This window comes from Tachypleus tridentatus, chromosome 5, assembly GCF_004210375.1.
Source record: "Tachypleus tridentatus isolate NWPU-2018 chromosome 5, ASM421037v1, whole genome shotgun sequence".
NCBI classification, from domain to species: domain Eukaryota; kingdom Metazoa; phylum Arthropoda; class Merostomata; order Xiphosura; family Limulidae; genus Tachypleus; species Tachypleus tridentatus.
Genome location: NC_134829.1, coordinates 50,606,379 through 50,627,437, shown reverse-complemented (window position 1 = coordinate 50,627,437; position 21,059 = coordinate 50,606,379). Strand labels below are relative to the sequence as shown.

At 31.8% G+C, this 21,059-nt stretch overlaps 2 protein-coding genes across 8 annotated transcripts in view; one reads left to right on the top strand and one right to left on the bottom strand.

Annotated features, from left to right (window-relative positions):
- LOC143251152 (protein cereblon-like) overlaps nt 1-2,024 on the bottom strand; it is a 33,722-nt gene extending 31,698 nt beyond the window's left edge. Inside the window, exons 1-2 of one of the 6 annotated variants that reach the window (XM_076502536.1) lie at nt 1,812-2,024; nt 1,087-1,187 (exon numbers count right to left, since the gene is read on the bottom strand). In XM_076502536.1, coding sequence (XP_076358651.1) covers nt 1,087-1,162 — 76 coding nt within the window. In that variant the 5' untranslated portion in view covers nt 1,163-1,187; nt 1,812-2,024. Of the gene's footprint in view, nt 1-1,052; nt 1,437-1,811 lie in introns of those variants that run through there. The other 5 variants (XM_076502540.1, XM_076502538.1, XM_076502541.1 and 2 more) reach the window with 5 other exon arrangements.
- A 7,461-nt stretch (nt 2,025-9,485) lies between these two features.
- Nucleotides 9,486-17,684, top strand: LOC143251151 (dnaJ homolog subfamily B member 9-like). Of its 2 annotated transcripts, none has more exons than XM_076502534.1 (4): nt 9,486-9,726; nt 11,706-11,937; nt 13,859-14,251; nt 15,486-17,684. In XM_076502534.1, exons 2-4 carry the CDS (start codon nt 11,712-11,714, stop codon nt 15,557-15,559), a joined length of 693 nt encoding a protein of 230 aa, XP_076358649.1. In that variant the 5' UTR covers nt 9,486-9,726; nt 11,706-11,711; the 3' UTR covers nt 15,560-17,684. The 2 variants fall into 2 exon arrangements, with proteins under 2 accessions (XP_076358649.1, XP_076358650.1); XM_076502535.1 differs by having other exon boundaries at nt 9,552-9,726; nt 15,489-17,684.
- Nucleotides 17,685-21,059: the final 3,375 nt, after the last annotated feature.

Genomic DNA, 21,059 nt, shown 5'->3' with positions numbered 1-21,059 from the left:
TGGCATCCTTTACTGAGAAGCTACATGTCCATAGATCTAGCTGCAATCATGGTAAAATTGTCAACTGACCTTGTATCCTTATCCTATTTTACAATAACAACCTTAAATCCCAACTAGTTTAGGTCGGCCAGTATGTTTTATGTTAAGACATTTCACACCCAAGTGAGCAGCTAGATAGCAATAGTGATTTGAACTTGCAACCTTCAAATTGTGGGTTGGGCTCCCTAACCACAAGACTAGGCTAGCCTTGAATGTTTAATAATAATTTGTATCTTTTTTTGTTGTACTTTATCTACAAATTGTTTTCATAATAAAACTTGTCTTTTGATTAGATTTAACTTTATGTATTATACATGTTAATGTGTTCATTTTCTCACTATTTCCCAAACTTATATCTTCTGATTCTGATTTTAATACACAAAAGCAGATCCTGTTTTTAGGTTTTACTTAGAAAGGAATAAATTTGTTCTGAAACATATTACACCAGTAAAAATTATTTTCTTCCTAAATAATGCAATATTCTTTATTATTAAACATCACTTGCTTCTTCGTATATTCTTCTGAGTAGAACTAAAATTATCTGTGCAGTCTCTGTTATAAAAATCACAAACCGCTTGATACTAACATTGACAATAACTTGAATAAAGATATTACGTAACATTTGTCTAAACTTGTGTGGTTGAGGGCTCAAATAAAGCTATAGCAAAATGCGTCAAATTTAAGAAAAAATGGCCAAATTTACTTAGTTATGTTATATAAAAGTGTTCAGAAGAGACTGCAATGCAGTGCAATCTTCTATTCCAACGAACCATTTGCAATCCACGCACTAATTTGCAGCTACCACAAAATAACAGAACACCTAATACTTTAAAGTTAAAATTTTAAACAGAAAGTTAGGTATAGGCTACTTTCACTTTCAAATAATTGCCATAGGCCCGATGACTCAGTATTACTACGACTGATTAGGAACCAGTATTTTAACTTTAATGTTACATCTTAGTCAGTTCAATATCACATAGCCTAAAATAAATATCACTACAACACTTATTTACCAAAAATTGTTGAAAATCATAACCTAAGGCTTGCCTCTATCTGAACTTTCGGAATCTTCATCATGAATATGATATTCGACCAACGAAATTATGCGTCTTTCATCCTCCATAATAGGTTATTTACCATAAAGCATTCTAGGTAATGAAACAAAAACCAAAAACATTTAACTCAAATTACGTACTTGTTTTAACCTGTACTAACTTTTAAACAAATGATCGTAGCTATGGTATACGTTACTACAAATCATATAGTGCCTTTAAACTCAAACTTCAACTCGTAATTTCTGAAAACTTCATAATGCGGAAAGAATTAAATTTCTTTTGCGATGGTCAGAACACCCTTAGCTCGTTATATGCTTTTGACTTAACAACGAACATAAAAAATTACTTTGAATATAATAACCGTTTACATAAATAAAACATATTTCCTGTGTGACATTACCGGATAACACACATTAATCAAATTATATATTTAACTGGATTCTTTTCAATTTAGACTTCGAGATTAAACAATTTTAGGAATAAGTTTATTTATTATTGGTTGGAGAACACGTCTACTGGACGGGAATTATATAAATTCATGATTAATGAAAGGTTATTTTACGACATGAAAAATTGCTTCTCTTAAATGTAATTGTGGAAAAACGAAAAAACATTAAAAACGCAAAATGCAAAACTTTGTGTGTATCCCCGTATGGACCTAATAAACCTCCGCATCAATTTTGGTGAAAGTCCGTCCACACACTGCGAAATACTTACATGGATATACAACAGACAGTAATATTATATTTATATAGATATCTGCTATTGTACAGCGATATAAGGTGCAGAGCTGAATAGAAACCGATAGCTCATTTTCTTCCCTTTGTCCCCCACTGAGACAGGGGTACGTCTTCGAATTTACAACGTTAAACTCAGGGGGTTAATTTCCCTCGGTAGACACAGCAAATAGTCCAATATAGTTTTGCTAAAGCAAACACACACCCTTTCTTTCTTTCACCTAACCTAACCCACAGAAACTACAAAGTACGTTCACACCAACAGTATAATTTAAAATTATAATTTCTGTTTGGAAGACATTGTACGATATTTTTGTTCATTGTTGCTATCACAAAACTAATCGCCTGATTGCAATGTGCATATGTGTACACAAAAACAATAAATTGATAAACATGCATATAATATTTATTTCCGTTTCGTGGTCAGGCACTATGAATTGCCTTCGAGTAGCACAGCGGTATGTCTACGAACTTACAATGGTAGAAACTGGGTTTCGATACCCGTGGTGGCCAGAATACAGATAGCCCATTGTGTAGCTTTATACTTCACTTCAAACCAACAACAATGTGAATTTACTGTCACAACATTCCAAAACAAAGCAACGTCGGACGACAATATTCTTTGATAGATTTTTATGTAGATATAGTGAAATTAAAATATAATTTGTTTTAAAATGTTTTTTTAGTTTCAAAAAAATTCCAAAGGTGCTGAAACACTGTATGTGGCTATAAAATAAAATATGATGCGTTCTATCACGACTCGCGTGCTGCGATTAGATTTATATTTTTAACTTATTCTACACCTAAAGTTTTTAAAAAGTAGATTTTTTATTACATTAACACTATTCGTTGTCTTAACATACGTGAAAAATTAACAGCATCTACAATTTATATACTGATTTGGATTTTATTAAATTTTCTGCTGAGAGGAGTTTGGCATTATGTAATAATTAATTATGTGGAAATTTAGTCTAGAAAGCTAACTTGTATGTTTTTTATCATATTTTAATTATAAAGTTATAAACCCACTGCCACTAAGCCATATAGAAAATGAGTGCCATATAAATACAAGCAACAGTGAAGAAATGAGTGGACTTTTATTAAGTTGCTTTAATGACAGTTATAGAGTGAACATTAATTGCCTGTGCAATTCACTAAAAGCTAGACAGTGAGGGTTATTGCGCTTATAACTGAAATTCTGAAAGTAAATTTTGTATTACGACTTGAACTTTCTCTTAGTTTTCGGAAATTCTGTTAACCACATTATTTGAGTTGCTGTATTTAGAGTAAAGTCTACAAGTATTCGAGGCTGTAACGAACGTTATTCACTTATTGAAGAAATTTATGAATTCGTTATCATTACATGGAGAGGACTTTGAATTATTTTTAACAAATACTCGAAAAGAACCCATCCGCCTCCCAATGACAAAGCGGCATGTTTGCTGACTTACTACGCCAAAAGCCTGGTTTAGATACCCATGGTAGGCAAAGCATAGATAGTCTGTTATGTAATTTTGCGCTCAACTTCAAGAACCATCTAACAAGAGATCACGTTATAACATTTACTTCAGAAGTAGATTATTTTTTGGGTAAATAAATTAGCACTTTTCACTAATCTTCAATTTTCAAGATAAAAATAGACACAAAGTAAAATTCAAAACTTTCTGGAGATAGTAAAACAATGGAAAGAAGAACAAAGAGAAATAAACATATTTATATGAATTTGAAGAAAGAGACAAAAAGATTAAATGAAGAATAAGGGGAAAAAAGCCAATATGCTTCTCTTTTCAGCTGTAAGAGCGTTATAATGTACGGTCAATCCCACTTTTCGTTGGTGAAAGAGTAGCCCAAGAGTTGGCGGTGGGTGGTGATGACTAGCTGCCTTCCCTCTGGTCTTACACTGCTAAATTAGGGACGGCTAGCAAAGGTAACCCTCTTGTAGCTTTGCGCGAAATTAAAAAACAAACATAGTTCACAATTAATCACAAAGCATAGCCCATTTAGTGAGTATTGCAGGTGCAAGTTAGTCCAAATGCGAACTCCTTTTACTGAGCACTGGACGATGTAGTCGCGATTGATTGCAAATCGTGGACCCTTTTTCTTGGCACTCTATTTACAAATTAGCCCAAATAAAAGCGTTTTTATGTATATTAAAATTTCAGCTATACAGCTTAGGTAAATTATTATAGAAGCGATTTAAACCCATTGAATATATTTATAATACTCTATGAAATCACATTTAATACATGTTTGAATAAATTATGTGTACTTTGTATGTTAAAAATCATGGTTACATATAAATGATAAAGTTTAAATTAATACGATTGATGCAACACCACTTCACCATATTTTAATAAATATATTTTAGAGTATTATAAACTTGTAATATGGTATAAACATTCGAAAGTTTTTATGAAAAAATAATAGTTTCAGACGATAGTCATAAATAGGACATTGGATGTGTCATACATGCTGCACAGTAAACCAGTTTTAACTGTAAACGAATTTTCATATATGTTTATTATTATACATAAAAAGATAATGAAACATATATTAAAATTTGATATATTGTTCAGTTGTCACTCAGACTTTATTGAAAATTGAATAACAGATTGAATTTCGTATTTTATATTTGTGTAATTTGTACCTGAAAATGCGATTATGAGGACAGTAATATTGTTGTAAACCATATGTTTAATGTTGCAATTTAAATATTGGCAAGAAAAAGTTGCGGATTTTAAGATCAACATGTTCGAAAGATAGGTCTAGAACAGCTAAAATATTCTAAGGATGTAATATAAAGTTGCTTTTTTTCATAAATTCAAAGGTAGATTATAAATACGAAATATGTATAATTATTTAAGGAATAGAGTTGGTTGAAAGACAGTCATGGAAATACGAGTTTTCCAACGCAGAGGCATGAATCAGTCAGTGTGTCTCCGTGAAGTATTTGAGTCTATGTTTACTATCGAGCACTTTGTGAGTTATTGCGTAGATGAAAACTGATTTTTTTAAACATTACTTAACGTTATTTGTAAAGCAGGCCTACAACAGCGTACAGATTAAGCTTAAACAAAAGTGGAGGGAGAAAATAAACTAATTCGTTATAATTTATGTGAACTGAAATTTGAATTATTTTTATAAGCTAATCTAATGGAATTGGTCAACATAAGAACAACATAAAATAATATGTTCAAACAAAAGAGTTTATTGTTTGAATACTCAGAAATAATAAAATTATTATAGTTATTTATTGAGTGCTAAAAAAACTGCTTTCGGTAAAATGTTTATATTTAAGTTCTGTTGAGACAAGGCTTTTTGATAACAAATGTAGCATATAATAAGTTTATCACTGTGTATTCAAAATTAGGAGGAAAACAAAACCGAAAAAAATAGATGTCTGAAACAGGAAAGACGTATTTAAGCCAATATTGTTTGCAGAAGCTGTTTTGGGGCAATATTTTTGCAAGTTATTTGTCATAATATAAGGTCCTTTTGAGGTTTGATCACCATGTATGTCACCATATACATTAAAAGTAAATGCAGGAGTGTAGAGCTGTTATAGCATAGCAGGATGCTACTCCGGCAGATGAAACTGGAGATTAATCTCAGCATTTTGAAATATAAAAATGAGTACACACACACATATATATATATATAAAGTATTCAGTCTGCACCCTAACTTAAATGTATTTCATAATAAACTTCTCAAAGTGTCAGTAAATACTAGGGCATTCTAGCTGTTTATAGTCCTGTGCCCATTTTCAGATCACCAAGCACATATTTTGCCACTCTCCTTAAGGAGCAAGCATAAGGCACTGTGCAACTGCTATGACTCAAGAGCAGGTGCCAGAGCATTAAAATGGAGAAACGATTTTGTCATATGTCACATAGTTATTAAGACACACTGATATGATAATAAACGCTTAACAAAACACTTACAAGGGTACTGTGTGTTTAAAATCTACATATTTTGAAAATTTTATTATTTACATAATATACAATAAAGCTTTATGTAGTTATTTGTGTTATTAGGAAAATATGTGTGTTTGTTTGCTAACTCTTGAACTACTTTTTACCAAGAAAAGTATGACTGGTCATCACATAATGATGCCACCATGGCTGAAATAGCGAGCAAGTTTAGTGACTGGATTCGAACCTTCGGCTCATAAATTGTGAATTAAGAGCTCTTAATACCAGGCCATCCCAGGCCCAGTGGGTGTGCAATTCAATAACAATGTGCAAAGTCTCAAATAATTAGTGCTGCAATTCATTTTTAGGATGGAAACTAACTTTTGAATATGAGATCTTTACAATGATTGTAGTGTTACACGTCTCATAAATTTAAGCAGGATTCTGGTGCTAAAAAGTTTAGTATTAGACTATTGCATGTGAGAACACGAGCACTGGATAATTAGAATCACGATTGAGAACAACTTAACGATGCAGTTCTCTACATTTGTCATATAACTTCAGTGTGACGTCACCCACATGACATATTGATGCTTAACACAGTGAATGAAATAAAATACGATACATTTTGAGTCAAGTTACATACCCTGATTTTTGTTTCTTTTAGTTAGTATTCACCTTTTGCTTTTACTATATAATATTACTGTGGAGAGAAACATTATAATAACCTATAATAATTTTAATGAGTTCTGTGGAATTCTACAGGAGGAATTGTCTTATTATAATTCTCTTTTTTGAGCCAGAAAAAGATGCTTATTCCTCTTGAGCTCCTGATTTTACTTCTATCTTTGATGGGGGTTTATGCTCGCCTCCATATTTTTACCGTATGGGTTAATAATATTTGGACGTTGAAATGTGCACAGTGGTACTTTTTCAATTCTACGTTTATAAGTACGAAAAACTGGTCCCTAATAGAGCAGCAGTAAGTGTTATGCTCAAATTCTGGTTAAATTCCCTGGACCTTCTGTTTTGAGGAGTTTATTACTTCATGTTGAACTTTAAGAAGATATTTGTTAATATCATATCCATAAAAGTTCACATCGAATTCGAATTTTTTGAAGCAGTCGACATTGTTTGTTGCATTGGTTTTAAAAGTTGATCTGGCAACTTTCTATATACGCTATAACCACTATGATAATAATTATCGCGTACCCATGCAATAGCAATATCCAGTGCTTCAGAATAAGCATGTTGATGTTTTCTTTGCAAATGATGAAAAAAAAATACTTCACTAGAACCAGTAAAAAACCCTTATGCTATTTTTCTTTATCTTGGAAAACTAGGCTCATTGACATAGAAACAAATGGCAGTGCAATTATCCGTCACTTTGAAGCTATTAAATAAGTCCTCTGTTATTATTTTAGAGAGATACTTTTTTATGTTGTTTGTGTCAGTACTTGACCCTCTGCAGCAAATATATCTTTCTATTGTAGGGTGTTTTTAAATTATCTGCATGACATAAAATCTTCTGTTCAATTGAGAACCCGAAAAGAAACTCATAACCAATTATTCTTGACTTTTGTCTCAGTTTTTCATTATTGGATGACATCCAAGAAAGAACTCTTGCAACATGGTGTAATTTTATGTACAGCACTTTGTAGAATGTTAGACTGCACAATGGGTAGAACAAAATGTCCTGAATATTTGAACAACAGCAGAGTAATAAAATATGGCACATATAATCCTGCTGAAACATGGTCAGTTTAGTTGTGAACTTGTAGACTTGTAGTGAAGACCGTCAAATTAATTAAGGACGTCTTTAATGGTATTTTCTATCACTTGTCTGTAAGCTATTAGAGTGGGAAGTTATATGCAACACAATGTCACACGAAAGAACCAGCAGTTATATCGAAAATCCCCACAATCCTTGGCCATATCTTGACAAATACTTCAAGATTACTGGGAAAAGTGACAGCTTATCATACAGATGCTGCTTTACTTACATTAAAACAAAATGTTCAGTGCGAAAAGTAAATTTGCAAGTAACTTAAATTCTCCATAAAACATTTCTCTGTTGCTATAGAATTTGAACCTATATTAAAACAAGGTATGGCACGAGACAAACGAACAGTGAGATTAAATGAAGGAAATGACAACACACCTAAATCTGATGGTTCAGTTGGATTCTGTATAGAGTTTTGCTGTAAATGCTTTGACAAAGACAGATTCCTGTCCCATTTGAAAAATAGAAGATTGTATTGATAAAATTAGAAAAGCCAGATATATCACAAAGTGTAATCTGCTGACGGAATATTGGGCTATTCCTCTAACTGACAGGGCAAAAGAAATCTCTGCTTTTGTTACTCCTGATGTATTTTCCTAGTACAATGTCATGCTATTTGGGATGAAAGATTCTCAAGCAACGTTTCAGTGAATGATGAATCAATATCCTAACAATCTGTCAGATGTTGGAATTTGTGTTGATGATTTTTTGATTTACAATTACACCTGGGAAGAACACTTATGTGTATTACATGATACTTTTGAAAGGTTTAAGAAAGCCAATGTCACGGTAAATTTGGAAAAAAGTGACTTTATAAACCCAAAGTTGTTAACTTAGGTTATGTTGTAGACCACAGCTAAGTTTTTCCAATTCAAGCCAATGTTGATTGCATTGTGAATTATCGAATTCCTACCAAAAAGAAATGTTTTTTCAGGAATGGCCGGTTATTACCGGAAGTTTTCTAAGATCTTTGCTACATCATTGTACCATTAACAATCCTACTAAAGAAAAAATCAAAAGTTCAAGTTGTCTGAAATATGTCAATCTGATTTTGAAAATGTTTAATCTTTAGGTTGCACTTGCCCTATATTGTTGACACCTGATTTTGATAATTCTTTCGCATTAGCTGTTGATGCCAGCGACTGTGGTGCTAGTGCTATTCTTTTACAATCAGACGACAAAGGTATTGAATATCCTGTATGATGGCATAAAGGTAGGATAAACAAACACTTATAACCACTAAGTGAATTTCCATTTTATTCAATTAATTTTACTGTACTCTTTTGACAACGTGTGGGGTGTACGATTTCATAGGTTTGAGCAAATTCATTTTCACATCACCTATTTTACTTTTACTTAGGTCAAAAAATGCATGATATAGCGTGTGTTTACAATAGATGGTAATTCCGGAAGTTTTTATTTTCACGGAAAATATTTTTTAAAATAATGTGCAAGTTTTTGTGTATGTATATATGTGTGTGTGTTTTCTGTTAGATCCTAAGGGGTTTGTTTGTTTGTTTGGGAATTTCGCACAAAGCTACTCGAGGGCTATCTGTGCTAGCCGTCCCTAATTTAGCAGTGTAAGACTAGAGGGAAGGCAGCTAGTCATCACCACCCACCGCCAACTCTTGGGCTACTCTTTTACCAACGAATAGTGGGATTGACCGTCACATTATACACCCCCACGGCTGGGAGGGCGAGCATGTTTAGCGAGACACGGGCGCGAACCCGCGACCCTCAGATTACGAGTCGCACGCCTTACGCGCTTGGCATCCTAAGGGGAATATACACATTTATTTCATTGTTCAAAATCAAGAAAAGTAATTATACTTTTGTATTGTTTGCTTTTCTTCGTACTTTTGTTACAAAATATAAAGAAGCTTAAAATATAAATGTATATATATTTTTATTATTTTTAATGGTAAAATATGTTAAAAAATATTTTTTTGTTGAGACTTTGCCACAGTATTAGTGCGCTTTTCTTTTGAGTGACGTAACATACACGCATTTTTATAGTGTCCAATAGTAGTTAGATTCGTGTCCCGTCACTTATATACACGTATATATAAGAATTGGAGCACATATGATTAGGGTTTTGGTACTCGAATATATAAGAATAACTATGATTCTATTGTATTCATAACTACAAACAGCAATATTATCCTAAGTTCCAGTAAATAATGTTCGTTAATTTGTAAAGGTAAGTAATTTTAATTAAAGCATACTCGCACTTAGTGATCTGTAATTAATTTGTGACTGGGTGATACCTCATATGATGTTTATTCAGTTTAATCATGTGCATATGAAAATAGAAAATATTCATTGTTAATTTAGTATTGCACTGTTAAGATAACGTGTTATAAAAGTATAAATTTAATTTTTCGTTATAAAAACGTTAGAAATATATATCTTTAGGAAGCTAGAATTTATATGAAATTATTAATTATTAAACGTTCAGAAACATATTTCTATAAGAAGTTACCTGCATTTTTAAGAAATGTACATCTAAATTTATGGAACAGTACCGCTATTGCTTAAACAATAAAAGTTGGAGAAAAGTAAATTTGAAAAAAAAGTTTGAACACACAACGTAAAAAATACGTAGTTAATTTTGCAAAACATTTTAAATATTGTAAAAGTATATTTAAAAAAGTACAATATTGTAGTACGTAGTGTATTTGAAATATGCAAAAGTCGTATTCCATAAATAAATGGCAGATGGGTTTTAATTATAATAAATGCAATATAATTTTGATTTGTAAGTATAATTTGGATTGGAATAACCTTAACATTGCCATGGAAGAAAGGGATACTAGTATAATGGTTGATCACTTTTAAGTTGTACAAGATGTGTGATGTTGCTAGTGGTAGAGCAAATAGGAATTTAGGTGGTATTTAAAGAAATCTTGAGTACAAGTCTGAAATATGTTGTAATTAATTGTATGGGTTAAGCCACATTTGGATTGTGTCCAATCTTTGGCTTCTCTCACCTTTGGAAGGACCTAATTGTTGGAAAAAGTTCAGAGTGAGATTACTGGAATTATGCTTGTAATGTTAAAGTAAGATCTTTGAAATTGTATTGTTTTAAATAAAGAAAAAATTTGCAAGATATGATTGAGGTGTTTAAGATTGTAAAGGAAATTGATAGTGTTCATGTATTGTCTTTTTTCATACTTAATGGTGAGAAAGGTAAGACTAGGGGATATAAGTATAAATTTTGGTAAGGTAGAAGTCATCTTCAGGTAAGACAGTTTTATTTTTCTAATAAGATGTTTTGACTCTGGAATGAGTTATTTTCAGATGTTCTTGAGGCATCAGGTTTAAGAGGAAGATTGAAAATTGTATGAATAATGACTGGTTTTTGTTTAGGTTTGGAAGATAGGACAGCTAAGATGTTTTTCAACATTATGTCATGTTGAGTTAATATTTTTAAGTTGGCATTTATTCATTAAGAATCAGTTTGGTATTTAGATTGATTTTGTATATCTTGTTTTTCAAAGAATTTTAGTTATTCTACTACAGAAAGTTTATTCAGTGAGTTAATGTTTTTAAAAAATGGTAAAAGGTTAGTGTAAAAAAAAAAAAAATCCAAAGAGAGAAGGCACAGAATAAATAGTGCTTTCAGTTAAAATAATACAACCGATAGGATCTCGGAATATGTGTTGGAACTTTTGTTCATTATTTATTTCACTAATTTGGATGACTTTGTGAACCCTAAAATTTTCCAATTTGCTGATGACACTTTGATATTGGGATTAATAATTGTGTTAATGAATGAGGCAGGATGTTGAAAATTAATTTAACATTTAAAATTATGAAAATTTGAAAATAGCTTCTTTTTTTTGCATAAGAAGAGTATCGGGGTTCTAGAAAAAGACATTTGATGCAAATGTTGATTTATTAGTTTATCAGATGATGAATATTTAGCTGTGATGAAGCAAATATATAAAAGTTTGAATTTGAAGTTCATAGTAATAATTTTAAGTGGAAGCTGCCTATATGGTACGTGGTTGTATTTAAGTAATGAGTGATCTGTTGATGTTAAAATTTTGTACACATGCAGTTATATCTTGTTTAATCAAATGAATGATATGATACTTTGTGTTGGGTTAAGAGTATTCATTTCTTGTAACTAAGTATTGAAATTATATGTACCGTCATTTGTTTTTTCCTTTTTAGGCCACGATGAATTTGAGTAAATTACTTGCTCTTGGCACATTGTATGGAGTAGTAGTATTCTTTGACCTCATTTTGGGGTTGAGCAAGAAAGACTACTATGAATTACTTGGAGTCAAACGTAGTGCATCTGATCGAGAAATTAAAAGAGCCTTTCGAAAGTTAGCTGTCAAATATCATCCTGATAAAAATAAGGAGAAAAGTGCTGAGGAAAGGTTTACTGAAATAGCTCAAGGTAAATGTGATGCTTGCATGTATTTGTTTACGTTTTATATCTTGTTACTTAATTTAGTGATGTATATATAAAAACAGAAATATCCATAATTATTTTGTTTACAATAAGTGTGTTGTAAGTTTATATTTTAAAGTTGTCAGAAGATTTTATGTGAAAGTTGAACTATACCTGCTGTGTAATGCACACTGAAAAATATACTGACAAAAAAATGTTCAGTAACTTGAGTTAACCAGTCAACTTTCATTCAGTTTTTTTGTCTCAATGTGAGAAAAAATAAAATAGACAAAAGTGTTGAATACCCATTTACCTTTTAAAACATCCTTTAAAAACAGTCAGTTAAAATATCAAGTTTGCTATTTAGCTTGTAATGGTCATCCTTCCATCTTCCAAAAACAGTCAATTAAAATATCAAGTTTGCTATTTAGTTTGTAATGGTCATCCTTCCATCCTCCAAAAACTGTGAGTTAAAATATTGATTTAGCTATTAAGCTCATAAAGGTCACTCTTCTATCTTTCAAACAGTGAAGTAAAATATAAACTCTGAAATGGATTCCACTTCCATACAACTGTTCAACGAGTTTTTAAAACTACTCACACTAACAGTGCCATCACATCTTTGGTCAAACTATTTCTAAAGTTTAACTCTGACAGAAGAGTGATTTTAGTCAAAGAAAAAGTCAGGTTTAAGGCTTTGAAAGCTTGAAATTTTACTCCATAAAGTCTGTCACTTTCATCTCACCAAGTGGTACACTACAAAAACTCCTAACAAATTTACTTGTAAACCATGAAGGTTGACATAATTCTCCCCACAAGCTGCCAAGTGCCATGTACAATTTATTATAATTACCAAACCATATGAAATAATAATAACTTCATTCATAAACAAGCTCACACTTACAGCTCATGACATCATAGTTAGTTTCAGCAGAGTTAGTTCTTTCTAGTCTTGAAGTCAAATTGGCTTTTGTGTACATCTTTTAAAAACACAAAACATTATCATGAGATTTTCAATGTGAACCAACATTAAACTTTAATATTACAATGTGTAGAACATGCATACAAAATATTATCAGAAGTTCTTCCACTGTTGAATTATCTGTTTAGTTTTAAGGGTCAAAGTGTGTATTCTATAATCTTTCATAGGATGTTATGCAACATTATACTGTGTATATTAGCCTACATTGCTGGTTTATGTACAATTTGTGGTTGAAGAAATACTAGATATAATATGCAAAGCTAGTCAAAAAAACATAATACTCATTTTGGTGGTTTTAGATGTTAAACAATATCCAAACTGTATAATGGATAACTAATTTTATTCATCACATGAACATCACCTTGCACTCTGACTTCTGAGTAATGCTGGTATTAATAATACAGACATGTATCTCAGAATGGCTGGTATGGATATTAACACTTTTACTATTAAAGCAGAGAACAACGTTTAGACCTTCCTAGGTCATCTTCAGGTTAAGAAAAATGACCTAAGAAGGTTGAAACATTTTTCTCTGCTTTAATAGTAAAAGTGTTAATACCCATACCAGCCATTCTGAGATGAATTTTTATTTCAAGTTGGTTTCTCATCATCAAGAAATAAACATAATCTTGAGTACAGATAAAATTGCAACACATCTGAATTTTTGAATACAACAGACTTGGGTTTAACTAAAAGCTTCCCACATTTTGTGTAGATACCCAGCAACTTTGAAATTATGGTTAGTGTGTCTTCACTAATAGAGTTGCTTCAGTAAATTGATCCCATGCAAATTTGGTTCAATACTCTTTACATGTTCATAAATTATTTTGTAATTGAAGTGCTCTTCTGATAATTGTACCAACTATTTCTGAAAGCTTTGATTCTGATGAATCAAATGATGAATATTTGCAAAAAAAAACAACTTGTAAACTTTTTTTTTTCTAGCATATGAAGTTCTTTCTGACCCTGATAAAAGGAAAAAATATGACAGGTATGGACCAGCTGCTTTTGAAAATGGGGGAACTAACCCTGGATCTGAACCATTTGACTTCACTGGTTTTTTTAATCATTTTGATGATGCTTTTAGTTTTCACAGTGGACATCAAAATGGACATGAAAACCACAACCATGAAAAAAATGGATATAGGTTTCAGTTTGGTAATAACAGATTTTTCAACTTTGACGATATGTTTGCCGGCATGCATACAGAAGTACCTTTTCAAGGACATTTTGGAATGTTTGAAGAAGTAGATGAGTTTGGTAGTGGAAATTCTTTTTTTGGGAGTCATCAACAGCCAAATATTATTTTCCAGACACAACCGAATTTTGGAAATTCTGGTAAGTAACCTCTATGAAGAGGTTTGTGGTTTTATTAACTTTTCAGGGTTTTTGTCCAAGGAAGTTCAGGAGTACAAACCCCCTTGGACCACAAATAATCATTAATTTCATGAGCTACTATATTTACTTGCAGATTAACAACTAGACTAGTATCCTTAGCACAACTGTACCTTACCTGTACATATTGAATAACCAGCAGTCTTGTTGCTTAGTACACCAGGAAAAAACAATTATCCAACCACTACTTTATCCTAACTGGAAAATACCATACTCCAAAATTCAAATTATTGTTCTGGCCAGGATAAATCTTTCATGTTTTCATCTATGCTTGGACAACTCAATATGCTTAATTTAGAAGACTGGCTGTTTGTTTACAGCTACGTTTTCCTAGCCAGTGTGTTGCAACATGATACAGTATTGAATCTGTAGGATATAAGTGACAATATCCTTACATTGAGTTGTATTGTAAAATGCAAAATAATTGACAAAATGATTAATTTTATGTATTATTGTGTCACATACGTATACTTCAGTAATGGGTGGATAGTATTCAGTTTATTTTAAAACTAGTGTGTGCAACTTTTGTGTACTTGTATGTGAAAAGATTAAACTATGAACAACAGAAACAACTCCATAACAAAATCATTAACACCTTTTAATTACATATTTATTGAAATTCTCATTATATTAAGTCTTGTTTCTTAAGGGTAGTTGATCTTAATCTTTTCATAAAGAAATTAAACCATAAACAAACTTAAATAATCAAATTACCTTAATTTTCCAATAGAAATTATTTCCTCCAGATATGAGGAATGTCGATCATAATGTTAATAGCGCTAGATTTGGTGTTTCTTGTGGCAAAGCCACATTAGGCTATCTGCTGAGTCCACCAAGGGGAACCAAACCCCAGATTTTAGCATTACTAGATTTTATTACCTGTTTGTCTTTATTTGTGGCATTTTCAATAATTATTTATAACTTAAAGTAGCTGATAATATAAGATATAGATTACTAATTTTATTTCTTGTCAATTATCTTAATATTGTTACAAATGCACACTGTGCTATGAACAATATTATCATAAAATAACTTTATAAAAAGAAATGTTTTAAAATATTAAACATGTTGTTAGTAATAAAGTTCATACAAATACTCTACACTTACTGATATAACTATACATATATATTGTGTTCTAAGGTTCTAAGAATTTGATATAAATCTTTCCTTTGTCCAGCAGGTGAAGAAAGGTGTCGGACTGTCACTCGGAAAATTGGTAACATGATCACAACCTACACACAGTGCTCTTGAAAGAGATGATTAATTAGTAAATTTAAACAATGTAAAAATATAATTATCTAAGTCCTTCTCTTACTGTATTAAAAGATATCTTGGTGTCAGTACAGCAGAGATGGCCGAGTAAGAATTAGTCATTTCTATGACAGTTTTATATTTTTGAGAAATGATACAGTCATACAAATCTTTTCTTTTTTTTTAATTTATATTTGCTAGGATTATTGATTTTAAGATTTTTTATTCACATTTGTTAACAATTCTGTTTTATGGTTTATTTTCAAATGGTATTTCTAATATAATATAATATAATATAATTAATATAATATAATATAATAATAGCTGTGTCATATTTATGAAAGTAAACTTCTCATAAAATAATACTTATTACCATTTCGGTGAGAAATTTTGACAACTTGTTCCCAACCTACTCAATGTCTCTCACCAATGATGTATTTTATTTGTATGTAACAGGTTGATATATGTTATGTACATGTATCTTTATTTCTTGAAATCTGCCATTTTTAGTTTACAAACAATTTTTTCACAAGAGTGATATTTTCTGTTTTAGGTACAGAACCTGTATAATATTGCGTACTTGTATGAATTATTTTGTATATTCCAACCAATAGTATGTCCTGTAGCACGTGTTACCAGGCCCATTTTATCCAGTAAGATGACTGAAAATATTGCTTGTTCTGATATTGTGTTACAAACTGAGATTTATAACACGTTTTATTGAGCTGTGATAAAACTGATAATATGTGAAACTAACTGAACTTTGTGTGATATAGTTGGTTATTGTTCTTAAACATGTATGAAATATTATTACTGAATTAATATTATTTGTACATCTAAGTATATGTTCCTAAATTCATCTGTTAATAGAACAGCATAAGATGATAAATTTGAAAACTATTACAAAATTGTAAATAACACTAAGGTTAAATGTACAATATGTATATAAATGTAGCCTACATGTAATTAGAATAAAATTAATTATTTGAATACTAAAATATAACTTCCAGTGGAGTTAGATTCTCTGCAAAATGTTTGTTTATAACTACAGTAAACTTAAATAGAATGACCATTGCTGTGTATATAATTCCAAAATGTATAAAGTTAATAATTTGATTTTTTGTGTGGAAAATTTTCTTCAAAAAGCAACAAATATTTTTAAAGGGGAGAATATTACTTAATTAAACAATACATGATTAATGTATGAGGATTGAACTTTAATGAGAAACTTCTGAGTTACATTACCATAAATTGTTTTTGGCAAAATTGCAAATTGTAAATTATCTTTGGTTTGGTAACTGAAGTAACCAAAATAATGATACTAGTAACATCTTGACAAGTTAAAATTAATATTTTTATTAAAACCACTTTAAGAAAAAAAATATATAAATTTTAATTTTAAAATTTGGGATATGATACACTAGATCTGGGTAATCAGTGCACTTTGTTAATTCATTAATCATTAGGCTCATTAATTCTTACATGAGGAGGCGAAACCAAACTTGCAGGAATAAAAATAAGTTTGTGTGGTGAGAAGAATGGATAGTCCATTTAAAAATCTTTGTGCTTAATAAATATAAGGGAAATATTTTGATTACTAAATGGTTGAAAAAATGGAATGCTAATTTTGATTTGTCTGTTTTCATTAGTCTTGACACTGATTAAGCTGAACAAATTTAATTACTTGAAAATAACAAATAAAAAAAAAATCATAATACAGTATTTGACATTTGAATAGTGGGGACAATCAGAAATGCTGGTTCTTTATTTTTGTGACCTTAATAAACTTTATTGTAGCTTCAATTGCCAGATTATTTTACTTGATATGGTGTAATTACTCTCGTTTAATTGATTATGTGGAGCTAACTGTCCAGCTCTAATGAACATTAGTAATAGAACGTGTTATTTTGAACATGTGTTGATTCTATTGGGCTAAAGCAAAATTTTAAATTATTTAATCTTTTCACCATTTAAAATTTGATGGAAAGAGTTAGTATTTTTTAATTTATTTCACTTCTAATACAGTAAATTTGCTCCTAAAAATATAAGAAATTATTATTATTTAGACAAATTTATGTAATTTCTATTTCAATAATATTATTGTCAATAAATGATTGTTTTTTAACTTTGTGTATGTGGTATTTGTTTGTGAGTTTATGAACTTTCAACGTAAAAATCGAGAGTTCAATTCCCCACAGTGGACAGAGCATTTATTTCAATGTGACTTTTATGTTAAAAACTTAAGATGAAAAATCTAGTAGCAAAATGTACTTATTAATAATTACCAATCATGAGTAGGTTGTAGTTTTTGTGTTTTTCTGACACATTTGAAGGATGTGTCTTCAAATTTATGTTAATTGAAGGGAGCAAAACTGATCCCTTTTGATTTCCCCCAGAAAACATTAGAGTGGATGGGTGCAAAGTGGGGTGTATAAAACACCACAGAGGAGAAACATTTTACAGCCATTTTATCAAGTTAATATAGCCCAACATGGCGAAGTGGTTAAGGCACTCGAATCGTAATCTGACGGTTGCGGGTTCGAATCCCCGTCACACCAAAGATGCTCGTCTTTTCAGCCGTGGGGGCGTTATAATGTTAGGTCTATCCCAATTTTTGGTGGTAAAAGAGTAGCCTATGAGTTGGTGGGTGGTGATGACCAGCTGCATTCCCTTAAATCTTGCACTGCTAAATTGGGGATGGCTAGCGCAGATAGAGCAGCTTTGCGTGAAATTTAAAACGAACCAATCAGGTTAATAATTTCTGTAATTCACTGTAAATATTATTTTAATTTGCTGTTAGAAAAACTGTTGAGTAATGAAACAAAAATTGTTGTGTTGCATATTATAAAACTAAATTTTCAACAAACAATTAAACAACTAAATTGGTAACACCACAAGTGACTTCAGGGTGCTCAACTCAAAATCTGAGGGTTGAACTCCCCGTCCCACCTAACATTCTCCCTCTTTCAGCTGTGAAAGCGTTGTATGTTATAGTCAATCTCACTATTTATTGGAAAAGAGTGGGTGGTGATGACTAACTGTCTTCCATCTAGTCTTGTACTGCTAAATTAGGAACAGCTAGCATAAGCAGCTCTAGTAAACTTTGACTAAAATTAAAAAAAAAAAAAAGGCATTGGCAAACCTTTGTAGGCGTAGGGTAAGGCTAGATGTAAGGATAGTGTACAAAACATCATATTCGGCTTACTACTAACTGTTTAATTTTTATATTAAATTTTGCACGTGACACAGTTTCAAAATCACTATAGTGTGTTTCATATAATTAAAGTTTTCACTGTGTGTCAAACATCAGCCAAGTTACAAAAATAGAGCCATAGACTGGGAAATCTGGTATAGTTTTCTGCTATCCATTGATTTCTGTTTGCTTGTTTTGAATTTCGCGCAAAACTACACCAGGAATATTTGCACTTGCCGTCCCTAATTTAGCAGTGATTACTAGAGTCATCATCACCCATCCCAAACTCTTCTTGGGCTACTCTTTTACCAACGAATAGTGGAATTGACCATAATAATATAACGAACCCACGGCTGAAAGGGCATGTTTGATGCTACGGGAATTCGAATCTGTGACCCTCGGATTACGAGTAGAGTGCCATTGAGTTCTAACTGGAGAATTAGTCAAGATCATTATTTGTTATGTGACGAACCTTACAATCCACATAATATTTTTGAATAAAAACAGGCTACAACAATAACAACAGGCCTATTTACTTATTTTGAACGTTTGGTTTGCGCGCGCGTGTGTGTTTTCATTTAGCAAAGTCACCTCGTGCTATCTGCTAAGTCCATCGAGGGGAATCGAACCCCTGAGTTTAGCGTTGTGAATCCATAGACTTACTGCTGTACTAGCGGAAGACACCTTTGGTTTGTTTTGAATTTCGCGCAAAGCTACTCGAAGGCTATCTGCACTAACCGTCCCTCATTTTACAGTGTAAGACTAGAGGAAAGGCAACTAGTCATCACCACCCATTGCCAACTCTTGGGCTACTCTTTTACCAACGAATAGTGGGATTGATCGTCACATTATAACGTCCCTGCGGCTGGGATGGAGGTTCGAACCGACGACCATCAGATTACGAGTCGAGTGCCTTAACCATCTGGCCATGCTGAGGCCTGAACATTTGGTCATATAAAAAATTTATTCATCTAGATTTTGGTCTCGGCTACATCTTCGCTTCTGCTTTCCTTCATTGCAACAGTATATAATCAGCCATTTTGCTGTTCGAAAGAAAATTAGCCTTTTATAATGACCTGATATGCAGTAGAATTTCTTTATAAACATCTGGATAATCAGTATTTTTCTGAACTTCATTACATTACCGAAACAAGAAATAGATGAACTAAAGATCACTATAATGTACTCACAAACTGCAGAGCATCTATGTAGTGGAATGAAAATACTGTGGACCTAGCGTGACCTGGTAGTTAGGGTGCCTGAAGTTTCCAGTCTGAGCATCGTGATTTGGAATCGTTCACCGAACATGTATCAGGTGTCGCTGAGTGTCCTCGCGCGAAAATAAAAAAAAAAAAAAACCCAACAAAACAAATAAAATGTTTTGTGTTTGGATGCCATCTGTGGTGTAGGTTCCAATTAAAAATAAAATATGGTAGTAGCGCTCATGTGTAAACCGTTGTTTTATTTGATTATTTGTTTATAAACATATGTTTATGGTACAATTTGGGTAATACAATTTTTTGTGTGTAACGTTTGTGTAATATACATATATAGGGAGAGGGAGAGACAGAAGACACACATAGACATATACCTATATACCAAAATCGGCTATTTTAAGTAGATTACAGTTGTCGTTGATTTATATTATCGTCTATATACCTGTCCTAAAATTCTACTGATGAGAGTGACGATATTACTACAGACATTACTCTAAATTCATTTTGATGGGTAGGTTATTTTATGATTATGACGAGGACCCTCGCTAGTACAACTGTAAGACTACGGACTTACGACGCTAAAATTAGGGGTTCGATTCCTTTCAGTGGGCTAAGCAGATAGCCCGATGTGGCTTTGCTATAAGAAACACACACATTATGGCTAGGATTAACTACAAGATTATCAGTTAGGAAAGTCATTTGTGAAAGAAAGTGCGATCATTATTTTCCATGTTATTAACTGATGCTTATCATACAATGTAGGTAATACATCATGTGAATTCCATTTAATTAACTGCTTATGCAGTCATACAGTCAACAAACTAATGAAAAACCAAGGTTGTGATCCTTAATTTTCTAGCTATCAAATGTAAAATGTTGCGTGAAAAATCTCCCAACTTTATCCAAGTAGTAACAGTTCTCTGGAAAGGACAACGTTGTGCACAATAAAAACTATTATGTGTTTACTTAAGTGTGTGTAGCTCCTTCATGTGCAGGGAAGAAGTTGTGGTTCTTTAATAGCACAGAAAGCGGATTGAGTGACTGTGAATGTCAACGGAAACGCTACCTTATTTACTTTTATTTAATGCCA